Source organism: Equus quagga, chromosome 4, assembly GCF_021613505.1.
Source record: "Equus quagga isolate Etosha38 chromosome 4, UCLA_HA_Equagga_1.0, whole genome shotgun sequence".
NCBI classification, from domain to species: domain Eukaryota; kingdom Metazoa; phylum Chordata; class Mammalia; order Perissodactyla; family Equidae; genus Equus; species Equus quagga.
In genome coordinates this window covers 137,009,259-137,037,171 of record NC_060270.1, presented here as the reverse complement: position 1 = coordinate 137,037,171, position 27,913 = coordinate 137,009,259, and the positions used below count along the sequence as shown (strand labels likewise).

The 27,913-nt window shown below is 38.8% G+C and overlaps 1 protein-coding gene and 4 non-coding genes across 7 annotated transcripts in view; all 5 read right to left on the bottom strand.

Annotated features, from left to right (window-relative positions):
* NOP58 (NOP58 ribonucleoprotein) overlaps positions 1 to 25,680 on the bottom strand; it is a 28,973-nt gene extending 3,293 nt beyond the window's left edge. Inside the window, exons 1-12 of one of the 3 annotated variants that reach the window (XM_046659209.1) lie at positions 25,448 to 25,680; positions 19,385 to 19,461; positions 16,219 to 16,271; positions 12,434 to 12,555; positions 10,279 to 10,415; positions 8,290 to 8,354; positions 7,218 to 7,352; positions 6,317 to 6,462; positions 5,028 to 5,154; positions 3,452 to 3,615; positions 2,464 to 2,598; positions 1,953 to 2,014 (exon numbers count right to left, since the gene is read on the bottom strand). In XM_046659209.1, coding sequence (XP_046515165.1) covers positions 1,953 to 2,014; positions 2,464 to 2,598; positions 3,452 to 3,615; positions 5,028 to 5,154; positions 6,317 to 6,462; positions 7,218 to 7,352; positions 8,290 to 8,354; positions 10,279 to 10,415; positions 12,434 to 12,555; positions 16,219 to 16,271; positions 19,385 to 19,461; positions 25,448 to 25,492 — 1,268 coding nt within the window. In that variant the 5' untranslated portion in view covers positions 25,493 to 25,680. Of the gene's footprint in view, positions 1 to 1,952; positions 2,015 to 2,463; positions 2,599 to 3,451; positions 3,616 to 5,027; positions 5,155 to 6,316; positions 6,463 to 7,217; positions 7,353 to 8,289; positions 8,355 to 10,278; positions 10,416 to 12,433; positions 12,556 to 15,907; positions 16,027 to 16,218; positions 16,272 to 19,384; positions 19,462 to 25,447 lie in introns of those variants that run through there. The other 2 variants (XM_046659211.1, XM_046659210.1) reach the window with 2 other exon arrangements.
* Positions 4,783 to 4,866, bottom strand: LOC124238750 (small nucleolar RNA SNORD11). The gene has a single exon (XR_006888358.1). It is a non-coding gene; the product is annotated as a small nucleolar RNA SNORD11 (small nucleolar RNA).
* Positions 6,171 to 6,256, bottom strand: LOC124238751 (small nucleolar RNA SNORD11B). Its single transcript, XR_006888359.1, has one exon. It is a non-coding gene; the product is annotated as a small nucleolar RNA SNORD11B (small nucleolar RNA).
* Positions 16,046 to 16,130, bottom strand: LOC124238747 (small nucleolar RNA SNORD70). The gene has a single exon (XR_006888355.1). It is a non-coding gene; the product is annotated as a small nucleolar RNA SNORD70 (small nucleolar RNA).
* Positions 16,816 to 16,904, bottom strand: LOC124238805 (small nucleolar RNA SNORD70). Its single transcript, XR_006888405.1, has one exon. It is a non-coding gene; the product is annotated as a small nucleolar RNA SNORD70 (small nucleolar RNA).
* Positions 25,681 to 27,913: the final 2,233 nt, after the last annotated feature.

Genomic DNA, 27,913 nt, shown 5'->3' with positions numbered 1-27,913 from the left:
GGTAGTTTATGAAAACTCATAGTTTCCAAAAGATAAGTGGTAGCTAAATGAATTCTGCTTTAGTAATCAATGAATATTTTTCTGTACCACAGTCACTACACTCAGCACAGGGAAAAAAGGGAGAAAATTTCTTATACCAAATGATTATACTAGAAAGTAAAATGAAACCAGTTCAAGTTTTAGAACACTGGGTAATTCAAAGAAAACAAAACAGAAGGCCTAAATCAAGTTAAACAGAGAAGACTTCACCCTAAGACCCCAAGAGGCTGAGCAGCAAGAGGCCACGTGACCAAAGGGCTGCCTGGAACCCACCATTGGCTTTTGTTCTAACACGGCAGAAAGAACAAATGGAATGGAAGTATTGGGTGCCAAAAATGTGAACTAAATCTCATAATTAGTGCTTTAAGTGCATGTGTTTAAAATCATCAGCATCATGGCACAGGAATACTAAAAACCTGTTCAAAACAAGCTAAGGAATATTCTATTTCTTAAGCTAACCTGTAGACTCATGGCCATTTAACTTTTATAGGTTAACTTTTGTGGGTTATAATTTAAAAAACAAAGATCCACATTTGTCAACTAAAGACCACAAATTAGACATTAAAATTATAGAATATAAGGTCATTGTAGAAAACTCGGAAAATTCACAACATACAAAGAAAGTGTTAACACCCACAACTGAATACCTTTGTTTTTTTCCAGAATAAAGAAAAACAACTTTTCTGAATGTGTACATTTAAAAAAATACATATTTATGAGATGTTACCATATATTGCTCTTCCTACCCACTTACAGCATAAGATTTTACTATTAAAATTCTTAACAGGCCTGGCCCAGTGGCGCAGTGGTTAAGTGTGCACATTCTGCTTTCGCGGCCCAGGGTTCACCGGTTTGGATCCTGGGTGTGGACATGGCACCGCTTGGCAAGCCATGCTGTGGTAGGCATTCCACATATAAAGTAGAGGAAGATGGGCACAGATGTTAGCTCAGGGCCAGTCTTCCTCAGCAAAAAGAGGAAGATTGGCAGCAGATGTTAGCTCAGGGCTAATCTTCCTCAAAAAACAAACAAACAAACAAACAAAAAACCTTAACGGATTACAAGAGTCCTCAAAGTAGAATTTATGGGTTAACAACAAGCAATATATATATATATTTTAAAAGATTTTATTTTTTTCCTTTTTCTCCCCAAAGCCCCCCAGTACATAGTTGTATATTCTTCGTTGTGGGTCCTTCCAGTTGTGGCATGTGGGACGCTGCCTCAGCGTGGTTTGATGAGCAGTGCCATGTCCACGCCCAGGATTTGAACCAATGAAACACCCAGCCGCCTGCGGCAGAGCACACGAACTTAACCACTCGGCAACGGGGCCAGCCCCAACAAGCAGTACTTTTAAGGCTCTTGATACATACTGTCAAACTCCTTCCCAGAAAAGTTGTACCACATTCTCACAGCCTCACCAATATTGAGCATTACCTCAAATAATAACCAAACACCTCTCCCCACACATAACTTTCTTTTCTTAATTTCATGGTGAGGTCTGAAAGGTTTCCATGCTTCTCAGCCATTTTTAGACTTCAGTCTTTTGACTCTTTTTTTAAAAATATGTTTCATTGTGGATTAACTCTGAATGGACCTTCTTTTTGATAAATGGTATACTATACAGGAGCTATGAATGACAAATATTCAAATATCAATATCTGAAAATGATTAAGTTAACTATCAGGAAAGAAAAAACCTGCCAAAAGAAGTATACTATGTATACTTATTACAACAATGTGAGAATATACACATATGATTAAAAACCAGGATGTGACTACAAAGAATTGTAAATTGGAAAGAAAAAAATTAGGGGATATTGAGGTGCTTAAGTTTATAATAAAACAACTGCTGTCAACAGTCAACCTTATTTAAATAAGCAGAGACTGTTCATCCACCCTCCCCTAAATGTACTTACCTTTTATGTTCATATTTTTCTGCTTTTGCTAATGCCTTTCCTGTTCCACTTATTTTCCTTATCTAAGGAAAGAAAAAATTATCAATAATTTTCTAAGGCATAATCTCTTTATAACATATCCTCTAGTATATCAATTCTTTTTTTTTTTTCAAGATTTTCTTCATTTAAAAAAGAATTTCTTCTTCTCCTCAAAGCCCCCAGTACATAGTTGTATATTTTGGTTGTGGATCCTTCTAGTCGTGGCATGTGGGATGCCACCTCAGCACGGCCTGATGAGCAGTGCTAGGTCTGCGTCCAGGATCCGAAGTGGCGAAACCCTGGGCTGCCCCCTATCAATTCCTGATAAATTATAAGGCAAACTGTTAATAGCCGGCACAAAAAGAATTTATTAGACAACTAAAATGTATCAAAATAGAACTGTTTAGAGGTGGAATTAATAAGTACATAAACAAGTCAGTTTATTAACTTTTGACAGCTAACACTTCTGCAAAAGGCAGGATGTGGTTCTTACCCCTCTATCTTCCAGGGTCCTCAACCTGGCCTCTAATTTGGCTCTGTTCTCAACTCCCATCGCAGAACTGGAATCTTCACCAAAAGCATCATACCTGATAGCCAAAACGGTTTTGGCAGCCAGCATTCGAGAAATCTAATAGAGAATCCGAAGTTAGAGGCATCCAAACTATATTCCAAGTTGACATGTAAAAATCTTGTTAATTAATTCACAAGAAAACTACAGAAAATCATCAACTCTACCACTCATGCTAGGATTTTTTAAAATCAGGAATTACCGAAGTTTCATGAATCATACAACTGGAGCTTCCTATCCTGTATTTGAATCTTTGCTATGATCTAATGGCTAACTGGTTACACACGACCACCATCATTTTGGTGAGTTAAGAGATCTTCTAGTAGCTCATGTCTCAAACAACCTCAAATTGTTCTTTTAATGTCTTTAGTTTCTACTCAGTAACATTAGTTCTACACAAGGTCATCCAACAAAAGTGTAGCCCTTTTTCAAGCTGATTAAGATTTTATTTTACTGAACCCTTTATTTCTCCTATTGCTGCTTTGAATTTTATAAAATTTCAGTTTCTGTTAAAGTACGTATCCTACAAAAAAGCTCGAAAGAACTTAATCTGTTTGAGCCTGTTTCCTCACCTGTAGGGTTATTACAAGAATTCCCTGAAGCCCCATCAAGTGTTCAGCACAGTGCATGTGCTATTATTTTTATAACACACACATGTTGATGTGCAACTTACCCCACCCCTCACCAACAAGTGGATTCTAGAAAAATACAGAGGGAAAGAAAATGGCTTTAACAGGACCAATAACACTTTAACTTTTCTTTCAGTGTACAAAAGTGCTTTTTATTTAAAGAATTCACCATTCTCTATTTAATGAGAAAGAGTAAAAGATTTATTGCATACTATGGAGTAGGAGGAATATGGGTGGCTTGGAGAAAAAAGAAAAACGTCCACCTCAGGAAAACTGTAACTCACCTTCCCTTTGTGTTTGGGACTTGTCTGGCCTACAAGTGAAGCGTGATAAATGAGTCCATATTTAGGAGTGTCTCGTCTAGACTTGAGGGCTCTGAAGAGTGCCTTTTCTGCTCCAAGAATCTGAACTGTAGATGCTGCATGTTTGGCCAAATTCAAAAGAGAACCTTCAAAAGAAAAGAAGTAGTTTAAACAGGAACGCACTTCCAAGTATTTGAACGTCCAACGTGGTAAACACAAGACCTATGCAGGCTCAGCATTAGAGCCGCGACACAGGGTTCCACAGTCCAGGATGCCCTACAAGTCCTGACGCCTCCGCATTTGAGCTCCGTCTCTCAACACCGCAGGCAGAGAGGTCTGCGATCAAGGTCAACGACAAACTGAAGGTTAAGCTGATTAGTTCAATTTTACTTAGTCACCCAGGAAGGTATTATCATTCTGCATTCCACTAGAATACCATGGGAGAAATATAAACATATGTATTCATACACCCTCCAATCTTGCCCCTATTTTTCTGAGATTCTGGACTTCAAATATTCTACTTTAGATATGAAAAAACATACAAATAAAAGGAAAATTACTGGGATATCTTGGTTCTAGAACTGTGTGATAAATTTCTCACATTTTATTTACTGCTGTTGTTTAAGATACGAACGAGGAGATATGCTTACAATAATCAGATACCAGAAGTTGCTGCTTTGCTAGATTCGCTGTGCAGATTTTCTGTCAGAAAGCACCCCCAACATTAACACAGTCACTCAACCACTAGACACGTTTAAAATCAACGAACACATACTTCTGTTAATCCTTGCACTTCTTATTGTTGCGAGTTTAACTAAACCTATGAAATTTTGGATGTGGACAACAAAATCAGCCCAGACTATCCCGACCTTGTAGCTGAGGGTATCTGAATGCCACTTATTTGTCTGATCAACAATACAGCTAATGGAGCTATGAACACTTCGATACATTATAATAATGCCTCCAATAAAACAATGATCTAGTACTTCACTGCATTTGCAAGTATTCAATTACACAGCATTTTTGGTAGTATACTGTCTTTATAATATCACCATACATACATTAAGTTTTATTATCACTTATTCAAAATATTTTTGGATGTCAAATATATATATATTTTTCAAACATATTAAAATAGCACTTCCAATAGTGACAGATCCTTGATCAAGGGTTTATATAATCTGTTGTGATTTCTTAAAACTATTCAAGTTTTAATCTGATGAGTTTTTAATATAAAATATTAACTGACTTCATCCTCCTGCATTCATCTGATTATTCTAATTAACCGTTATAACCTGAAAATGGACCACCAAGTGTCTCAGAAGAGGTAGTGACTAAAGATGCCTTCATTATCCAAAAGGAAATCAGGCATATAAATAGAAATCATCATTGAACACTTGGTCCTTAGTCCTCACCCACATACCTTCTACCTCTATTTATTACTATTATCTAAAATTTCTTTAATAGCTGTAGTTTAAAGATTAAAATAAAAAAATGCTAGCTAGAAAACAACTCAACTTTAAACAGCCACGTTTACAAGTTAAACTAAAATCATCACCTGCATGAGCAATAAGCCGTGCTCCAACTAGCTCCCCAACCATGACTGTAACATTGGGTGCAATGGCCATCATTCGATTTTGTAGATATTCATAGAGCTGGGTTCTATACTCTGAGATTTCAATCACCTAGTATAAGAAACAAAATGAATAGGTCATAAATGACTCAAGAGTAAACAGTCTAAAATTCACATGTCTAAAACATGGAGTCCTAAATGATCACACAGCAGCTGTGCAAACCTGGGAAAATCAGCCACTCCAGACCTCAGCTTCCCATAAAGGAGCTGTGCTGAACATTTTATTAGATACTGTAGGTAAACAATCTAATACACTGCCTAAAAACGTCAGTCAATATTACTGTTATTTAAAAAAATCCCAAGGGCTAGACATTTGTGTCATCCTGATTCTTGTATAGCTATCCCCAAATGAGGAAAAAAAGTTCACTACAGGCTGTAAACACAAAAGTTAGAATGAGTTGGGCCCAGCCACATGGCTGAGTGGTTAAGTTTGCGCACCCTGCTTCAGTGGCCCAGGGTTTCGCCAGTTCAGATCCTGGGCACAGACAAGGCACTGCTCGTCAGGACATGTTGAGGCGGGGTCCCACATGCCACAACTAGAATATACAACTAGGTACTGGGGGGATTTGGGGGGGAAAAAAAAAAAAAAAAAAAAAAAAAAAAAAAGAAGATTGGTAACAGTTGTTAGCTCACATGCCAATCTTAAAAAAATAAACAGGGGCCAGCCCGGTGGCACAGGGGTTAAGTGTGTACATTCTGCTTCTCGGTGGCCCAGGGTTCGCAGGTTTGGATCCCGGGTGCGGACATGGCACTGATTGGGACACCATGCTGTGGTAGGCGTCCCACATATCAAGTAGAGGAAGATGGGCACGGATGTCAGCTCAGGGTCAGGCTTCCTCAGCAAAAAGAGGACTGGCAGTAGTTAGCTCAGGGCTAATCTTCCTCAAATAAATAAATAAGTAATAAAAATAAACAAACAACTCAAGCTATACTTCTCTGCTTTCTTAATGGATTTATAATTCATTATTCAGACAATGCTATATTGTCTGAATACAAATAATACAATACAAATAAATTAGACAGTACTCAACTTCATTTTAGTATATACTTCCCGCACTACGTAAATCAAGATGGCATCAGATGAGGTAGTGACTGAACACCTTCATGTTTGTTCATCAGGTGAACAATAAGTTGAAAAATCATCACTGCCATCAGAAAGTTACTGTTACAGAGCTGGTACCATCACAACTAGTTTCTCTATGTGGATAGTCTACCTGAGTGCAGAGATGCAGAATGTTGCAAATATCTTCTTCTGAAACCTCTGTCCCCATTGATATCTCTGCAGCCGCTTTCACTTCTGCTTCCACTTCTTCCGGCAGTAATTCAGAAAGTTTGGCCGTGGCATAATTCTTCCTATCGCCTATGGAATGTTTGCAGAGGATGAGGGAGAATCACTCTTCAATAAATTAATAAAATCCACCAAACAGTCAAAAGAAAAAGTAGAGATAAGCCAATGAAAAGGGTGCCTAAACAAAACAAAAAGCAAACAAGTTTGACCTAGTAATAATTTTCCTTATGTCAAGGCTTGATTTTAGAGATTAAAATCTCTCCCCACCACCTCCCTCCAAAAATACAAATTATAGATTTAGAATAAAAACAATATACTCCATGAAATAGGGCTAATATTGTGATAGACAATTGATAGCTAAGGTTATATTCTTGGGGTGGTAATACGGTAATATAATATGAGCCAGGTAACTCATATTTACCAACACTCTTCAGGTTCCAAATAATATATCTGTACTATTAGTATAGGAGATAATACTAACAGTATAGACAGCAATACCACTTTTAGAATTGATTATTATTAATATATTTCAGGATATCCCCCCAGGTTTACAGTTGCCCCTATTAATGGCACATTCACTATGAGAAACATTCACCATAAGAAACATTCACCATAAGAAGTCATTTTAAGAAACACCAAATTAGAAAACCATTTCTCTGTTGTATAGGCCATAATATCAGAGCTAATTTTGTTTCTGATATCTAACAGACATTAATATTGCTACACTCTCAAAACATACATAAGTTTCAAAACACTCCGGGAAGTGTAAGAAAAAAGTCACTCTAATGTTTTAGGATGCAAATGCCTTAAAGGATATAGCCACTCACCAACTTTCTGTAAACACTTGCAGTATGTCAAATTATCTGAAATAATTTTTCCTAATTCAGGGAAGTGCCAGCCATACCATTCTCTACACCGCATAATGTAGTTGTTTAGTTCTTTATCCAAGTCATCTAATAAGGCTGCAATAGATTAAAATGAAAAAGAAAACAGGAACTTAAAAGGGTTAATTGTGCCAAAATAAAAATTTACCATTTTAACCATTTTCAAGTGTACTGAGTGGCATCAAGTACATTCACAATGTTGTGCAACCATCACCACTATCCATCTCCAGACCTCTTTCAACATCCCATATAGAGACTCTGTACCCATTAAATAACCCCCCATCCCCACCTCCCCCAGCCCCGGTAACCTCTTCTACTTTCTGTCTCTATAGATTTGCCTTCTCTACATACCTCATAAGTGGAATCACACACTATTTGTCTTTTTGTGTGTGGCTTATTTCACTTAGCATAATGTTTAAAAAATTCATCCATGTTGTAGCATGTATTAGAACTTAATTCCTTTTTAAGGACGAGTAACATTCCACCATATGTACATACCACATCTTGTTTACCCATTCGTTACTGGGTATTTGGGTTGTTTCCACCTTTTGGCTATTGTGAATAATGCTACTATGAACACAGATACGTAAGTATCTGTTTGAGTATTGCTTTCAATTCTTTTGAGTCTTTATCTAGAAATGCAATTGTTGTTTAAAGAGAAGTTTAAAACTGAAAATTGTTTATAGACTTTGCTGTTTCCAAAAACCACTTAATGGGAGAATGACCTATTATAAAGGTAGGTGTAAAAAAAGGCAAAACACAACACAATACGGATCCTATTTATGGTGTTATTTTTCACGGAAAAAGACAAATGAACTGGTTTATATTAATAGTATAAGGCACATTATCCCCAACTAGTCAAATTATGGGTACTTTTTCCTTTTTCTATTCTGCATTTTCCAACTTATTTACTTTTTACTTATTAAAAGTTCTAACTGATCTTTCTCTTCCTAACAGATAGCAGGAAAAAGCATGAGGAACAGACAAACCAGACCCTCATGTGTAATATACTTACAAATTGCCTGAACAATCATTGTGTCCACTTTATCAGCACTAAATTTCAATCTGTATCGGGACAAGCTAGAGCGAAAGGAGAAAAATTAACAATTACTAAGACAGCAACTAGGAAAAGCATTTAATTAACATCTTAAAACTTTTTTTGGGGCCGGCCCAGTGGCCGAGTGGTTAAGATTGCACACTCCTCTTCAGCGGCCCAGGGTTTCACAGGGTCAGATCGTGGGCGTGGACATAGCACCACTCATCAAGCCATGCTGTGGTAGCGCCCCACATGGAAAAGTAGAGGAAGATCAGCAACAGATGTTAGCTCAGGGCCAATCTTCCTCACCAAAAAAAAAAAAAAACCCAAACTTTTTTTACCCAAATCCTTCTCCTTGGAGCTACACTGTTTTCTTTTTATTTTTCTACATAGGAAAATCAGTTGAACAATACAATACGCAAGACCAGAAAATACACATTTAAAAAGAAAATAATTTATCTGTCCTGCTATAAAATTTCTGTAATATGAATTAATATATGAACAAGAAATGGGATCATACGGTATAGCGTAATTCATACTGGTCCATAAGACTTCTGCAGCATATTAATGCCTTACACCAGCAGGTAAGAAAAAGTGCAGTAATGTAACCCCTGAAAATAGCAAGCCATGGAGGAACAATATTGTATATTAACAGTTTCTTTATTTTGGCACTATAGCCACATATTGCTTAATAACGGGGATACATTCTAAGAAACACTTCGTTAGGCAATTTCATTGTTTGTGCAAAGATCAGAGAGTCTACTGACACAAACCTAGATGGGATCGCCTCCTATGCACCTAGGCTGTATGGTACTAATCTTATGGAACCACTGTCGTATATGAGGTCCATCATTGCCTGAAACATCATGTGACCCACGAGTGTATTAACATTGTGGGCCTGATAATTCTTTGTTGTAGGGTGGTATTTCGTGCATTGCAGGATATTTAGCAATATCCCTGGCCTCTACCCATTATATGTTAGTAGCAGACCCCACTTCCAGTTGCAACAACCAAAAATGTCTCTAGACATTTCCAAACGTCCTCTAAGGAATATCTGATTGCGCTCGACTGAGAACCACAACTGTGCACATCATCAATTAATCACGTTTGCATCTTGACTCAGTTTAGCCATTTGCTGTCTCTTAGAAATGATTCCAAAGTTCTTCCTGACTTTTGTGCATTTTGATCATCTCTGTAACTCAGTAGCTTTAACTCTGTCATCAATCTACGCTCAGTTTTTTTGTTGTTCAAAAGTACAGACCTTTCTACTGTAGTATTTCTGTAACATAAATTTAACAAGTCTTTTTAACTATGTTAATATTTTGGGGGGTTATTGTGTTTGACAGTTCTCTGGTTACAGGGTTGCATAAGCTTTGAGTAATCTGCCCTTAATCTGTTTTTTCTTCATAAACCTTGTTATTTCAGTGTAATTTCAGAGAATGCCAACCTTTTCAGGAATATGGTATAGCAGAAATGTCTGTTCTAATGGACCACTGGTTAAACACGATAGGTTAATGTGCTTCTCTTTGCCTTATTATTATAAAAACTCAATAAAATTCAGAGTAAAGCAAGCAACACAGGCACACACAGACACAGCAGAAGGGTAGACTATATCATATGAGAAAATTTTGGGAGAGGGCAAGTAGATGGAGGAGTAGCAAATGATTTAGCAGAGATAAAAGAAAAAAGAACTCCCAAGAATTGTGGGACCCAAGACTAGAGGGGTGGACAATGTCTATGATGATGGTTAGAGTCCAGACAGCCTGGGTTCAAATCCCGGCTTCATCTTTACCAGCTGTACTGACTTTGGGCATCCGTTTCCTCACCTGAAAAATGTGGAGACTACTACCACCTCCCTCATAAGGTTGCTGTGAGGGTTAAATTAGTATTTGTAACATGCTTTGAACAGCACTGTACAATTGTTTATTAAATAAAAATAAGCTGACTTTATTCTCCAGTAAATCTCACCTGTGTGCCAACCCAAGACACATAGCTGCCATTTCGCGTGGTTCTACCCCAGGGATTAATCCATCCATCTGTGAACGGATTCCTCTCATAAGTTCATTAACGACAGGACTATGGATACAACTGAGATTTAGCTTTTCCTACAAGAACAAGAGCATTGGTATTAAATAAAGAAATAAAAGTTTTCCTGAAATCATTTAAATGTTAAAATAGCACTGATTTAAATATATACATCTCTTAGTTTCATAAAAAGCAGTTTCTAGCGTGTTTGTGGGAAAAACACTCGAATACTTGTGGAAGTCAAAATTGATAGAAGCTTCCTGGAAGGGTGCTTGGCTCCATGAATCAAAAGCCATAAAAAGATGAATACAACTTAACCTAGCAGCTTTGTTCTTTTTATTGGTTTGAGGGATCATTTACACCCATATGTTATTTAGCTTCTTTTTAAGATTATAAAATTAACACATAGACAGATTTTAATCAATAGTACTATAGACAAGGGAACCGAATGACAAGCACAAGTTGTGAGCTTTGGACTGTTTTCCCTAAAGATAAGTAACTTTTAGCATCCCTTATATACTTCCAAATATATACACATGTGTACACACATACACAAATCTTGATAAATACAGCTTAAAATTTACACATCCCACACAACACGATAAATTCTGTTCTGCACACCTTCACACAAATATACACAGTTCTAAGTTCACCAAATGCAAATAATGTCAAGCGTGCAAATTGTATATATTGTATCATATGTTTAAAAAACAAATATTTAGTATGTATACAAGTGATATACAGTGGAAGGTTTTGTGTGTGTGTGTGTGTGAGGAAGATTGGCCCTGTGCTAACATTTTTGTCAGTCTTCCTCTATCTTATATGTGGGCTGCTGCCTCAGCATGGTTCGATGAGCAGTGTGTAAGTTCTGCACCTGGGATCTGAACCCACAAACCCCAGGCCTCTGAAGCAGAGTGCACGAACTTAACCGTTATGCCACTGGGCTGGATCCCAGCGTAAGTTTTTCAACTAGAGAAATTGAAAGGAAAAAATTAAAGATATCCCATAATCCCACCATTCAGCAATTTGTTTTTCTGCATGCCTTTCTGTGTATACGTTTACTATGCTAAAACTTAATGTTTTTAAAAGGAAAGTATAAACTAAGACTTGCGGGGACTTCAAAGGATGAAGATAGAGATTGACATCATCACAGAAAACTTCATTAACTGACAGTAATTAGAAATAATCTATTTAGGGGCCGGCCCTGTGGTCGAGTGGTTAAGACTGCACGCTCCACTTCAGCGGCCCAGGGTTTCATAAGTTCAAATCCTGGGCGCGGACATGGCACCGCTCATCAAGCCATGCTGAGGCAGGGTCCCACATGCCACAACTAGAAGGACCCACAACTGAAAATACATGACCATGTACCAGGGGGCTTTGGGGAGAAAAAGGAAAAGTAAAATCTTTAAAAAATAATAATAATAATTAAAAAAAAGAAATAATCTATTTAAGTGAAATTCTTAAATTCACAATCCTAGCTTAAAAAACCCTCAAAATCTCTTCAGCACTTTCCTACCTACCAAGACCTACAACATAATGAAACCTTTACTTCAAGAATCAGAGGTATGTTCATGAACATAATTAACCTGGCACTATAATATCTACTGTAACTACTAAAGATCAAACTATCACACTGGCTCTCCAACTGCTCTGCTTTTCATGCCTGGGAGCTTACTTCTCCAGGCTTTCTTTCCACTTTCATGTTATATTTAATCTCTAGCACCTCTACCCACTACTAAAGTTTTCTAATAAACATATACACTAAAAAAGAAATGTCATGACCCTAATCATGAAAAAAAGAGTGGGTAAACAAAAACATGGCGGGTATACATACAGTGTTAACAGATTATCTCTGGGTAGCAGGGTGAAAGCTAATTTTTATAATTTTGAGGTGTATTTGTAATTTCTATAATGAATAGGCACTGCTCATACATGCTTAGTGCTGATAATCATATTGGAAATCAATTATGAGATAGCCTAGGGAAAAAAGATCAAGTATGAGACCTTATGACAAAGAACTCACTACAAAGGCTACACTCTGTCGTCACTGTGTGTAATGAGCTCCGCTCAGCAGGCATGAGAGAAAACCATACTTTACCTTTATGACCCCTCCTAGTTTAGCATCAGCTACAGCCAGGGGTTCATGGGCTTCTTTTACTATTTTCTTCAGAACCTTCTTCAGCTGCTTATTGATTTTGCCCTCCATCAGAGCTGTGAACGCTTTTCAGGAAAAAGAAAAACAGAAGAGACAACTCTCAAATTTTTAACTCTAAGAGATGAAGATTTTATTTAAACTTTAAAAATAAAGCAAAATAAACACTTCCTCTCAAAGTGCTGCACTTAACATTACTTCTGAAATGAAATTATAAAGATAAAAATGTTTTGCAAGTTCACATTTCATCATCTCATCTGACCTTCCCACCCTCAGTTCTGCTCCAGAATCAGGAATTAAACTGGAGCCAGCATTCCTTTCCCCACGTCACACGACTCTTCTCTGGAACTCAGAGCTAGAATCATAAAATGTTAGAAACAATCCATTTTGGAACGACAAATAGATCCACTCTCCTATGTTATTACAGAGTGGCCTGATGCTCTGGATTGTGAAATACCCCAGAATCCCTCAAGACTCTGGTAAACACGAGTGTATTCATTTTGAAGATTCTTCTGCAGCATAAGCACGTCTGAGTGGAGGCCTTATCTTTCTTTGCTAATCCCTGATCTAGATGTGGTGTCAGGCCTCTGCTTGTAAACTGCAGTGATGGAGAAGTTACTTGTGAAGGCAGCCCCCTGATTTGGGGACCGCTTCCATTTCTGGCGAGTTCTCTCTCTGCCGCTTTATGTCTCACCCTTCCTTAGGCCTCCACTTAGATCTTCGGGCCCTATGGCCTCACACCTCTTCTGATACTTGTCTGGGTTTTGGCTGAGTTTAAAGTACGTTTGGCAGGAAAGAAGTCTGCACAATTTCTAAGGCCAGGTAGTCTGTGCTTAATCAGCCAAGGACCTGTTCTTCCCTCCTGACCAACGTCTCCACCCATCTGAATCACGAGTCCACTTCAGCTGTCATCTGGGAAGATGAAAGGTAAGGACAAAACCTATTTGGTGACTACACAGCTCTTACAGAGGTGTCTACACTCCAAGAAGCTAAGATTCAAGCTACTTTGGTTGGGTTTTAACCTTTTACATATTGTACAACACTGACTCCTTATAATCTACTTTTCTCATAAGAGTTGTATTCTTTGCTTACAAGTTTTTAATCTTTTATAATTAAAAAATTTTATTCAACTTCCTGCTTCTAGTTTTCAACCTTCCATATCTACTTTTATACTTTAACCTAGTGTTCTCCTTTATTTAAAATTTCTTGAAAGTAAAAATTTCTACTCAAGACCTATTCTAACATTTATAAGCACTTATCTTCCCTTTATCAAAAGCTTGCTAATTACTCTTCCTAATATGCATTTTACAAGACTGTGTAGAGACACAGGGACCGGGAGAGAGAAAGCTGAGTCTTTCCTCTACTGCTCTTTTCTACTGGCCACGTCCAACATCCCCTAGCAGTCTTCCCACTTCATCCAAACACAGGCTGGCCCCAAATTTTACTGTGGCTATTTACAAGTCTTGCAACTTGAAAATCTGACCAAGAATAAAAATAAACCTATCCATGCAAATGGGATATTTAAACTTCTGGGATGACTATAAATCCTTGACATCACACCCCATCAGACTCTTTCTTAGGCTACAGGGTTTTAAATGCATACTCTGACATCTACAACCATTTAGTTTTGATTTTGTCATGTCAAAACTGCCTTATAACAGGGAGCAGGAAGTTAATTCTCAGGAAGGACTCTGCTCTCTCAATAAGGTGATGTTCAACTTCCGGTAAAAATAGATGGGAAAAGGCACTGTAGAGGTTTCTATGAGCAGATTCCAGACAGAGCTCACTACTTTCATTCATTTACCCCCAAATATTTATGCACCAGAATCTAGGGATTTGACAGTGAAACAACACTGTCTCGGCCCCCGGGGAACTTATATTGAGGGGGGTGTGTGTGTCAGGGGTTGACTTTAAATTTTCACCTGTCTGGTATTTTCCCCACTTATCTTAGATTATCTTAAAGAACACCAAAAGCTGACTAGGGAAATGAGATGCCTCTCAAGCTTCAGTTTATCATCTGTAAAATTATGATAATATTATCTACCTTACAGGATTGTTTCAAGGATTAAATAATTTTGAAGTGATGAGTGTAAAATCTGACAATCTCATGTAACGAATTATTAGCTATCAACAGTAAAAACCCGTTTCATGTTTGGGTAGAGGTTGGATCTGCCTATTTAATAGTTTAATGAGGACTGGTCAGAAATACCCCCACAAGATTAGAGGTTATATGCAAAAAGGAATTCAAGAGGCCACTCGGGATTGGGGATGCAGCACTTTACAACTGCGGGAGGAGCTGTTCAAATTAGTCTGCGTGAGTAACGCCCCCCGGCAAGGTGGAGAATAGCTAACACAATCTTGCTTGGGATTTTGCCAAAATTCTACCCACATTTAATTTTAAAGCTGTGATGAACAGAATTATCTTAAAAAAAATCTCCAGGCAAAAACTACCATAGTTGCTTTATGGCTCTATGAGGTTCTAATTACTGATGTATTGATGAAGCAGCCTTAAAACTATCTTTAAAATTAAAAATCTAGCCCCACTGTTGGGTCTTCCCTCAGTTTACCCTTCTGCCAAGGTTGAAGTGGCTCATTAATATTCCAGCATATTTATTTATTCATGAGGAAGATTGTTGCTGAGCTTATATCTGTGCCAATCTTCCTCTTCTTTCCATGTGGGATGCCACCACAGCATGGGTTGATGAGCAGTGTGTAAGTCCACGCCTGGGATCGAATCTGCAAACCCCAGCCCACTCAAAGTGGAGCATGTGAACTTAACCACTACGCCCCTGGGCCGGCCCCTATTCCAGCATATTTAGTTAGATTCCTAATTTTCACAAGAGAACTATACCCTTCTCCCGTGGCTGATGAACAAAATTATTTGGGTCTGTCAAATCCTTGCCTAATTTTAAGCCGTATTTGTCCTCATGGTCCTTCATTTTCAAATTATTTAAGCCAAGTAGTTGGCTGATTTGAAATACAGAATTTAAGCAATTGAAAAATTCATGATTAGAGTTTTACATCTGGTTTTCTTGTTTTCCCTAACATTAAAAAAACCTTATAAGACCAAGTGCCTACAGAAGCCAAGCCTAGTTAATAAACCCTATTACTATGTCTGTTGTCCCATCACAAGGACTAGTGGAAGGATATATGAGCCATTCGTTCTTCTCAATTGTTAAACATCACGCCCCCTTTAGATAAACAAGTCTTACGCCTCTCTATAGGTTTCTTATTAGAACACACACACACCAAAAAACCTCTACGAGTTCTCCTAAAACTTTTCATTAACATTGTGCTTTTTCAAACTAAAAACGTACCCCGGAGAGCTGCTTTCTTATTCTTTCAACTGTGAATCCTGGCTATTCTCAACTTTACTCTTGGATTAAAATGATCAGAGCGCTGTGTACTTGACCACATTACCTTGGTCCCTTGTAGAACAGCTTTTACTGAATTGTGCTTCAGCATTATGCTGTTGGTTTCCACAGGGAGATCAACTTAACCACTTCTCACCTCTCATCACATGGGGGGAAAAATCAGCCCTATGGTGAAAAAAGCTAACTCAATGTTGTCTCAGTGGTAGTGACGAATGACTTAGATCACTTAAAATCAGTTCCAAAAAGAATGCATCATTGACAACATTGAATAAGGTTAACTCAGGCAACTGAAGCAATCTTTTAATAAGGACAACAAATTGCCAAAATTAAAAACAAAAAGCTAGTCTTTGACTTTACCTGCTAATGCTTCTGCTGTATCCTGAAATTTCTCAAAATGTTTTAGCTTTACTCTAGAGGAAAAAAACAAAACAAAAAACATGTTATGGGGGCACAGTGATTCTGCAAAGCCACATATTTAGGAAAGAGGTGCTGGACTGTTTCCAAATCATACTCCAATAAAAGAAACTCTCCTGTCATTGGGTATCAGGGTGCAAAGTTAGACATTCTTCATCAAGTGACCAGTTTCTCCAAATGTTAGGCTAGTAATGCCTGGACTATTACACAGAAGGTTACAGGCTTTGAAGGAAACAGAAGAGCAAAGAGGTCTGCTACCACATGTAAACCACAAGGAAGATGCTGAAGCTTCCATATAAGCTCTGCTGCTTTAAAGTGGACACAGATGCCTTTTACTATACAGCATAGAAGAGGCCTAAGAAAAGGTATAAGGGTCGCTCTTCAGTCAGGAATCTCATGACGTTGATTTGTCCATCCAGTACCAATGCCATAAAAACAGCTTATTGTCAGACCTGATTCCCGTCACCCTTCCTTTACTCCCCCCCCCAACACTACGTGCAGGGTTACATCATTCTGTCTCAAACAGATAGATACAGTTAATTCATCGTTGTCTCAGTGGTAGTGACGAATATTTGAGTCAGATCACTTAGATTCAGTTCCAACAAGAATACATCATTGACAACAATGAATCAGGTTAACTCAGCCAACTGAAGCACAAAGCCTCTTAAAAGGGAGAACTAGTTTTCTGTCGTGTCTAAAATAGTGTTATCTTAAGCAAGGTTTTCTTACCTGATCAGAGAACACCCTGGGGGTCCCTTAAATATGCAATTAATACAAAGATTTAAGGAAAAAAGAGTAATTTCATCTTATTGCATCTTACCTCACCCCCATTTCCATTCGTCTGAAGTGGCATTTGTTTGTACCTTTCTATACTTACATAAATACACGTACAGATCTATAAAAACACTGCAAAATGGGATCACATTATACAAATTACCTGAAGCACGGTTTTCTCGGTATATCATGGACCCCTCTCCAGGTCAACAAGAGATCTATAGGTATATTACAATTTATTCAACAATTCCATTACTGATGGACATTTAAGTTGTTTCAAATTTTGGGTCTGTGCCACTACAAATGCTGAAACTCTGTATTTTCTCTAACTGTTTAGTATCTATGACATTTTTTGGGGTTCAACACTCTTTAGAAGCTTGGAAGTAGTTTCCTTCTGTTCTTATGAGTTTTTATTAGCACTAGCAGATGAAATATCAAATGCCCTTTGGCATCCAAGGACACCATTCAAATCCACATGTATTAAGAAATGAATCAGGAGCCAGCCCTGATGGCCCAGTAGTTAAAGCTCAGCATGCTCCACTTTGGCAGCGTGGGTTTGGTTCTCAGGCACGGAACTATACCACTTGTCTGTCAGCAGCCATGCTGTGGTGGCTGCTCACATAGAAGAACCAGAAGGACTTACAACCAGAAAATATAACTATGTACTGGGGTTTGGGGAGGGGAAAAAAGAGAGAGAGAGAGGGGAAAATTGGCAATAGGTGATAGCTCAGAGGGAATCTTTCCCAGCAAAAAAAAAGAAAAGAAAAGAAGAAGAAAAAGAAGAAGAAGAGATAAGTCAGGTCCTTTCCTAGGACCACACTCATCAAATGGGCTATTTCACAAGGTGATTCACAGAAGGTAAAACAGCCATTTTGACTCGACCTTAAGGAAAAGCCAACTCTCTCTCCTACCAGGTATTCCTTAAGCAAGACATCAAAGGTATACTTCAGGGGCTGCCCCATGGCCGAGTGGTTAAGTTTGCGCACTCTGCTTTGGTGGTCCAGGGTCTCGCCAATTCAAATCCTGGGTGCGGACATGGCACTACTCTCAGGCCATGCTGGGGTGGCACCCCACATGCCACAATCAGAATGACCCACAACTAAAAAAATACATACACAACTATGTACCGGGGGGCTTCGGGAGAAGAAGGAAAAATGAAATCTTAAAAAAAAAAAGGTATACGTTAGGGGTCGGCCACGTGGCTGAGTGGTTAAGTTCACGCATTCTGCTTCGGCAGACCAGGGTTTCGCTGGTTCGGATCCTGGGCGTGGACATGACACCACTTGTCAGGCCACGTTGAGGCAGCGTCCCACACGCCACAACTAAGATATACCACTATGTACTGGGGGGATTTGGGGAGAAAAAGCAGGGGAAAAAAAAGATATTAAAAAAGAAAAAAAGGGGGGGGGGGGCTGGCCCCGTGGCCAAGTGGTTAAGTTCGTGCGCTCCGCTGCAGGCGGCCCAGTGTTTCGTTGGTTCGAATCCTGGGCGCGGACATGGCACTGCTCATCAAACCACGCTGAGGCAGCGTCCCGCATGCCACAACTAGAAGGACCCACAACGAAGAATATACAACTACGTACTAGGGGGCTTTGGGGAGAAAAAGGAAAAAATAAAATCTTAAAAAAAAAAAAAAAAAAAAAAGGCATGCTTTATTTTCTCGTCCAGAGACCGTGATGAACTCAAGTATACCTTTCCAGGATTTACTATCTAGTTATTTTATTATTCCAGATGGAGCTAGGACATAGAAGTCATAAAAAATAAACTATGAATTAAGTTCAAAAACATTTGAATATCACAGGGGCCAGCCTGCTGGCACAGTGGTTAAGTTCGCATGTACCGCTTCAGTGGCCCGGGGTTCACCTGTTCGGATGCAGGTGTGGACCTAGGCACCACCTGTCAACCCATGCTGTGGCGGGCATCCCACATATAAAGCAGAGTAAGATAAGCATGGATGTTAGCTCAGGGCTAATCTTCCTCAAAAAACAAAAAATATTTCAATACCACAAACTCACAGAAACTAAAAGTTAAATCAATCAGCAACGCATTCTTTTGATAATTATTACTTTTAACAGAAATTTACTTCAAGTATCTTACAAAATAGTAATTTTGGGGTACTATCTCAACTAGTCTGCAACTAATATGAATTAGTTGAGATGGCCTATGCTCCAAATAAAGAATGTAATAATTAGGCCATTACCAATATTATTCCTGATATAGATTTCAAAACAAAAAGTTATGAATATAATATTATATGAATCAGGAGGGGAAAAAATGTAAAAACAAAAACACCCTGAATGTTAACTGCTAAATTCTTAGTTTCAAGATGACTTACATTTTATTTGCTTTCTCCGGAGTTTCAAATTCTTTCCACAAACTATCAACCTCTTGAAGTTTCTTCTCATTCAAAACCTGTAATAAACATTTAAATAATTTTCTTTAAATTGCACCACTTAGGCATACATAATTATGCTTTTCAAGTACAACTGTACAAGCAAAATGAGGGTGGTGGAAGCTATTTTCTTCTCTGAAATAAACCAGTTTTCTTACTCAGCATAATTTTTGGGTCAAATCAATCGCTCAAGTAGCCCATTTAATAACTAGATGGAATTCAGATCTAGTTGGGGTCTTTGTTGAAAACCTTTTACTTTTAAGGAGTCCCTAACCCCCTCACAAAGCAGATCATCATGCTTCACAAAGCAAAACATCAAGACTTTATTTATGTCCTTTTTATAGAATAAATTTTGTTATTTACTGCTATGATCATCCTAACCTAAGAGTATTATGGATTTCTCTAAAACTAAGATACCATCAATTGCAAGGCACATCCTGATGTAAGAAATTTTAAAATTCAAAGGAAAAAAAGGTGCACTTTTAATCTAGGAAGCACAATCATTAACATTTAGTTTATTCTTCAAGACTTTTTCACTGTCTATGCGACATTTTATTTAGGCAGACTTTTAGGAATCATTTAACATACCATGGATATAATCCTGGGTTTTAACAACCTAGAACTGTATTGTATGAACACACCACCATTTATGCCCTCATTGATAAATATTTATGTTATTTCTAAATTTTTCTTATTATCCTTCAGAAAACATTTTTGGAGCTTTACAAGTTATATTTCTATTGGACAAACTACTGGAAGCGGAGTTAACAGATCATATGGAAATGCATTATTTTACGTTTACAGATGTTGTTACCAAAATGCCTTTAAGAGATTTTATGAGTTTCACTGAAATCAAGAGTGAATAAAAGTTCTTATTTCCTGGGGCTGGCCCAGTGGCGCAGTGGTTAAGTGTGCACGTTCTGCTTCGGTGGCCCAGGGTTCGCCAGTTCGGATCCTGGGTGCGGACACGTCACCGCTTGGCAAGCTGTGCTGTGGTAGGCGTCCCACATATAAAGTAGAGGAAGATGGGAACGGGTGTTAGCTCAGGGCCAGTCTTCCTCAGCAAAAAGAGGAGGATTGGCAGCCGGTGTTAGCTCAGGGCTAATCCTCAAAAAAAAAAAAGTTCTTATTTCCCTACACCCTCACCAATATTCCGTGATGTCAACTACTCTACTCTAAGATAGAGTAGGATCAATCCTAAAATGCTTTTTGCCCCGTATTTAACAACCCTGAAACTGAGATGTCTTACAACTGATGGCAGTTCAATTAGCAGTGTAAAATGAGGATGTACTAAATTAGGTGAAATATAGTATGTTTAGATATTATGCATGTATATTTATGGAAAAAAATAAGCTGATACATTAAAAATTATACTTTACTGATAACATGTCATCAAATCTATAATATCACAGAATATTTACACAGTCAGTTATTACCCAGTTATAGTCTAGTATATATTTTTGTGATAAAATATGAAGAAATATGCTATTGCAAGTTGCACAGTACCTTTAATTTCTTTCAGATGAGTACGGCAAGATGATTTTAAGAATGATTTGCTGTGTTGTTTAAATTTAATCCCATACACAGGTGAATTAGATGTATTTACAGGACTTGAAAAGTTGGTCAAAGTAAATCAAACTGGAAAAACTTAGGCATCAGAGTAATGGAGCACTAAATGGCTGTAAAGCATAGTGTTTGTACTGAAAAATTACAAGCTACTAACAGTTCTGTTTTGCATACCATGAAAATTTTAGAATTGAGACATTCCACCAAATCTCATGAATGCACTAAAACATTAATTCAAAGTTACTGTTAAAGGAATTTCACAGGATAGTCTTGACGTTTGGAAATAGTTTGTTCAGAGAATGCAGCTCACCACAGCTAAGTCGACTGAGTGTTCAGAAGATATGCACAAAACGGGATACGACTCACAAGTAAAATTCACATTTTTTCTAGTTGAAAAGCAAGCATTTTTGAAGATAACAATTGGGTAACAAAATTGTCATTAAGAGATATTATCAGTATTCTTAAAGTTAAAGTAACAAAGAAAATGTAATGAAATCATGTTGATTCATGACCACTCAGAGGTCACTAAAGACTGTTACGGCAAACAAAATCTTGGATAATATATGTTCCCAATCATCCTACAACATACTGAAGAGAACATTACTAATAAAGGCAATCTGAACAAAATAAAACTAGAGATAACTGCTATATTTTCTCTTACACATTTCCCCCAAATTTTCAATCATTCATTTTCAGATAGAGAAATCTGAAACATACGTACACAAAATCCATTTTAAGTTTTATCATTTTGTATTAAGATGGAATAATTTCCACTTCCAAGAAGAAACAGTGTATAGCTAGTTACCACTAAAACCTTCAGCACTGCTATTACATTATTTGCTTGTTTTAAAACTAGTCTTTTTTTTTCTTCTTCCTCCTCCTTCTTCTCTCCAAAGCCCCCAGTACATAGTCGTATATTCTAGTTGCAGGTCCTTCTGGTTGTGCTGTGTTGGATGCCACCTCAACATGGCCTGATGAGTGGTGCTAGGTCCGCACCCAGAATCCGAACCGGTGACACCCTAGGCTGCTGAAGCAGAGTGCACGAATTTAACCACTAGGCCACAGGCTGGCCCCTAAAACGAATCTTTGTATTTAACAGACATAAAGCTTATATTTTTATAATCTTCATACTTACAGATGAAATTAAATGTTTAGGATTTGCTTCAAACAATGTAGTGGAACAGGGGAAGAGGGGAGAGGACACAAAACAGCCCTGTCAAAGCGGAGTGATGGAGTACATGAAGTTCACTGTAATCTTCTACTTGTCTGCTTGAAATTTTTCACAATAAAAAATAAACACAAATGCACTCCACCATATGCCAGATCTACCTAGAGCACCCTCCTCGATTCCAGACAGGCATGAGTCTATAAATAGGAAAGGGCACACTATACCAAAAGGTATCTTCTCCAATTTTCACTTTTTTATTGGTTATTTTGGGATTTTCTCTATTTTATTTAAACATTTGATGCTAACTTTTTAAGGTTTACTTCACAGACAAAAATGGGTAATACTCTTTTATGAAACTTGTTAGAGTCATATAGGATTACCTGAATAGTTTCAAATGCAAATTATTCAAAAAGGAAGAAACGGATACACGCAACATGGAGCAGCTTCAAAAAGCATGCTAATCGAAAAAAGCCAGATTAAAAAAACTATAACATTACTTCATTTACATAAAACTTCTAGAAAAGACAAAATTATGCAGAAAGTGGCTGCCTAGAGCTGGGACTGATTTGCAAATGGGCACAAGCTAACTCTGGGATGAAGTATTCTAAAACTGGATAGCAGAGGTGCTTGTAAAACTATAAATTTCACCATAAAACATATCGAACTGCACATTTACAACACGTGAGTTAGACAGTATGTAAGTTATTCCTAATAAAGCTGGAAAAAAAATATACTGCTCAGTAGTCATGTTATATACAAATCTTGGTATACACATAAAAAATCTCTTCCTCAAGGCTTTGAGAAAACAAAAGAGCACACAGTACTACGCTACACAGCTGCACCGTACAATGTGACTGCCAAAATTTAAATGAACTAAAATTAAAAATTCATTTCCACAGCTTTACTAGACACATTTCAAGTGTTAAACAGCTATCTGGCTAGTGGCTACCACATTGGGCAGCACAGCTACAAAAGGTCTGAGGATGAGAAAGACTAAACGATGTCTTTAGTCTTATTCAGTATGCCACGTGACATAAGGGACACAGGTTGAGTTTTTGCAACATTCTAGAAATAACAGTAATAGTTCTTTTACGTATTGTCTTTGCGTTCATATATAACCTTGTGAACAAGCAATAATTTTCCAAAGGTATTTAATTCCTTTTGAATCACTCTATATATGGATATGCGTGTATCAGGTCATGATATAAAATGTACTCACTGTTAACTGAAGTCAAAAAACTGAAAAAACTTCTTAAAGCATTATCATTAAAGTACAAATTTTATGCAACCAATATAATTTTATACTACAACATTTTGAAAGATTATGGGAGGGGGCTAATAACCTTGTACTGTATATCTACTTTTTAATACGCATTTCACATACCATAATATTCACCCTTTTAAAGCGTACAACTTACTTTTTAGTATATTTTCACAAAATTGTGCAACCATCACTAATTCCAGAACATTTTGTATGTCTATTTTATTCACAAAGAATCAATAACTAATATTAATTTCAAATACTTATAAATGAATCACTATTTCAATGCATTCACGCCTTTAGTTATTTCTCTAATATTAGATCACATACACCACAATTTCACAGCAACCTGCAGATAAGTAACATTAAAAGCTACAACAGAATACGCAAGACTTATTTTTATGGAGAATATTCTTCCTTAATAGAAATCAATAATTCATCAAGAGACAGAGTTGAATATTTTACGACCCAGGTCTATAAACCATACAATTGCTAAGCCAATTCCTTCCCACCATCAGAGGCAACCCGTGGATTGTGCAGTCGCCCCACTCCCTCAGCATCCAGTTCAGGACAGCATACACAATATCAATTGTGTTGTATTGTGAATATATCTGTGAGTTGATCTGTGAATTTATCCAGAGACACTGATGCAAAATATGACAGACCATGTTGGCTAAGAGAATTTGGGGGCATGTGCAAAACTACTTAAGAAATTAGAAAAGACTGCAAAAAAGCTGGGGGAAAGTAACAGAGACACGTTCCTGGGCTCGAAAGCCCTTAAAATTGCTAATACTGCAGTCACAGACAACTTCAATGAGAGGAAAACAAGCAAAGTCAGCTTTTGGTTTTAGTTATTTTATTGCTTTTCTTAAAAATAGCAAGTATTTAAAGTAACAAGTGCAAACAGAAGAATACTTTCAAATGTCAGAAGAAAAACTTGGAGAATAAAATGAAAAGCTCCACCAAATCAACATTTTGGTACATACCCTACCAGACTTTCTGCACTCATAACACATACATAGTTTTTTGATTCACAACTAGAATCATACCATACATACTTTAGCTAGCATTTTTTTGCCTTACCAGCACATACAGGAAAAACCTGCTGTTGGGCGCTGTATTGGTAGAGCTCAGAGGAGCGCCTGGCACGTGGACGGCACTCAATTTACCTCATTCTTCCTGACATCTCAACAGCATCTCCCTACACGAATGTCCCATTATTCAATCATTTCCGTGCTGACAAACTTGTAAGTGAACTTCAAACTTTCCCTGTTACAACCACCAAATCTCAACTTGATTATCACCAGCCCAGATTTCTCCCCAGGCCTCAAATTTGAAATGACAATCGCATTTCCACGTCTAAGACGCTCCAAGCTTCACACAGCCCGAAAGGATCTCTTTAGTAACCCCGCTCCTGCCACCGAACCCCAACAACCTTGTTTCTTCTCTCTTCTCTCCCATCACGCACCCACCTTCTTAAACCAAAAATCCATTCTTCAATCCATCGGCCAAACTCTTCAGTTCTACCTTCAAAACTTCTCCCGATATTTGTTTCCCTCCATTACCAACCTTAACCCAAGCAATTCCATCTTGTCTAGATTAATGCAAAATATCTTTTCTTCGTTTCTTCCCCCCTGGAATCTATTCTCTACATAGCAAAGCAACTTGATTAAAAGACATAATTACACCAGGTCATTCCTCTGCTTAAAACCTTTCACTCACTCCTCAAAACACTCAAAATAAAATGCGGACCTACCATACCCTGTACAATCCTAACGCGGCTCCTGCCCACCTCTCTAACCCCGCCAAACGCTCTCACACGGAACCAGCGGGGCCACGTGTTCACCGAGACACGCGCCTCCCGGGCCGAGAGCTCTCCCTTCCTCTCAGGGCAGGGGACACGAAAGGCACCCAGGCGACCCTGAGCAGCGTCGTGCTCTCCTTGGGTCTTTCCCCCTCCTCGCCCGCCCAAAACCCGCCTTCCCCTCCGACCGCTCAGCCTCCCACCTACCTTAAAGATGGCGTAGCCCACGGACGTTTCAAACAGCACCAGCATGCTGAGGCCGGGTTAGGGCGCTGCGCGGCCCGCCGCGAGCTCTAACACCAAGGAAACAAGGCCAAATGTGCGGCCCGCACAGGCCCGCCAGGCCGCGGCCGGCCAGCCACGAACGCCTGCGCCTTCCTGCAAATAATCAGACCACGCTACCCGAAGGTTCCACACCACACCGCAGGCAGAACGCGCGAACGCGCTTCTTCTCCAAGGCGTCTGGATATGACGTCACTTCCGACACATGACGGACCGCCGAGCGAGCAGTCGCTTCCGGTTGGTTCCCTCCGCCGCGGGGGGGCGGGGGGGCGGGGGGGCGGGGCACGAAAATATCGCGGGGTTTCTTAAGGAACGAAACGAGGTTTTAGGTGGCTAGGCTGCACCGAGGTCTGACGGGAAAAACTTGGCTTTTTATTACTATTTTGTTGAAGTCCCATATATGATATATTTTACCTTGAGAGAAGTGCGGAGCTGTCTCGTCTGTTTGCCTCGGGCATCCGGAATGGAATTCGGGAAATGGCTGCCGCTAGACTTTGCTCTCTGGACAGCCCTGCCTTGCAGTGAAGTGCTGAGTGACACGATGGCTGTCACTGTACAGCGAGCGCTCCTGGCCCTTCTCTCCTCTCTGGCCAAACTGGTTTTTAGCACAGCTGTCTTTCAGATATGAGTAGGCCTCTCCCATGTTTACTGCCGTGACTCTAGGGCTTGCGTTTAGACTTTAGGTCCTTGTCTTGGTGTAATTTGCTTTTCTGGGAACTTTCAGTCTCAGTGACAGATTTATAACCTCAATTATTCCACAAGTCTGGCTTCCAATAGGAGTAAAATCTCCTTCCTTACTTCCCAAGCCCTATATGCAGATTACCTGTAAATATTAAGTTGCAACCCGCCGAAAGTTGTGGAACACTGAGTAATTTGATTTTCTCAAGCAGTTCTGCAACCTGGGATCAAGAGGAATGAAAACCCTGGACTGAATACCAGAAAAGATGGAAGTGGGGAAAAGTCGAAGGATGGGGGAATCCAGGGAACAGACAAGAGCATGGTAGATTATAGCCATAGGAGGCAGTGCGGTCAGGGTCGCAAGAGAAACCAAAATGGTCGGGGGTGGGGCCGGGGTGAATGAAGCGGAAGCGCTGTGTTTATAGTGTTATATTACTTAATATTTTTTTGTCTAGTCTCCTTAACGGAAGTGCCGTCTGCTAGAGAGTGCAATCTGTATCTTACACATAATTGTATCCTACTAATATTAGCAAAAGATGTCCTTTTGGACATTACCATTTGTATAATCAGCCCAGTGATGCGTTAGTCAGGGGTTCAGAGCTGACTCTGATTTTGGATTTGGCTCTGGTCCAAATACAGTAATTGTCTAAAATTCCCTGTTGCAAGAGAAAAGTAAGTGATTCAATACTTTATTAAACAAAGTACTAGGTCAAGGGGAGATAGCACAAAGAAATATGAAGAGAAGAACATGGGAGAGTATACATAACCCAGAAGAGGGCTTATAATTTTAGTAGTGGTTTAACATGGTGAAGTGACAAAGATAAGAAATGTGGTTCTTCCGTTCTCTCCCCACCTCCTAGCACCATCCCTGTCCCAGCTAGAATATAAGCTTCATGCAAGCTCCTTGCTGGATCCCCAGTTCTAGGCTAGTATCTGGTACATGCTAAGGATCCCACAAATATGAATGGTGAAGGAGTAAACGAATGACTGGAAGGATGAATGATGGGATTAAATTATTTCAAGATGCCAGTAGAGGCCCCAGGTACTTTTTGAGACCTACTAATATTAGCAAAGATAGCACTTTGCTCAGAGGCCTCTCATGTGCCTTGTAACAGGGAGGAGATGTTCTGGACCTTTCATGTAGTTTCAGATAGTGAACATGTTTCATGTAGTCAACAAATATTTGTGTCTACTTTCTGCAAGACATTCTTACAGGCGCTAAGGACTTAGCAGCGAACAAAACATGCAAAAAAGCTCCGTACTTCATGGAGAAAGGGGAAACAGAAAATAAATACCTAGTATATTAGATAATACTGGATGTTAGAGAGAAAAATAAAACCGGGTAGGGGAATAAGATGTTTCAGGAAGGTCAGGAAAGGCCTCATAGAGAGGGTGACATTTGAGTAAATGACTTTAGGCAGCCAGCCATGAAACTATCTAGAGGGAAAGGATATTCAAAGACACCAAGCATGAGTGTGCCTGGTATGTTCTCAGAACAGTAGGACCAGTACTGGAGTGACTGTAAATGACCCCATTTAAAATTAATGAATTAACATTTTTATTGATGTAGCAAATAATATAGCCAGCCCTGGCGGTCTGATGGTTAAGACCCAGCATTCTCACCGCAGTGGGTCAATTTCATTTACCCGTCAGGGAACCACACCAGCCATCTCTTGCATACTGCAGTGGCTGCGTGTTGCTGTGATGCTGCGA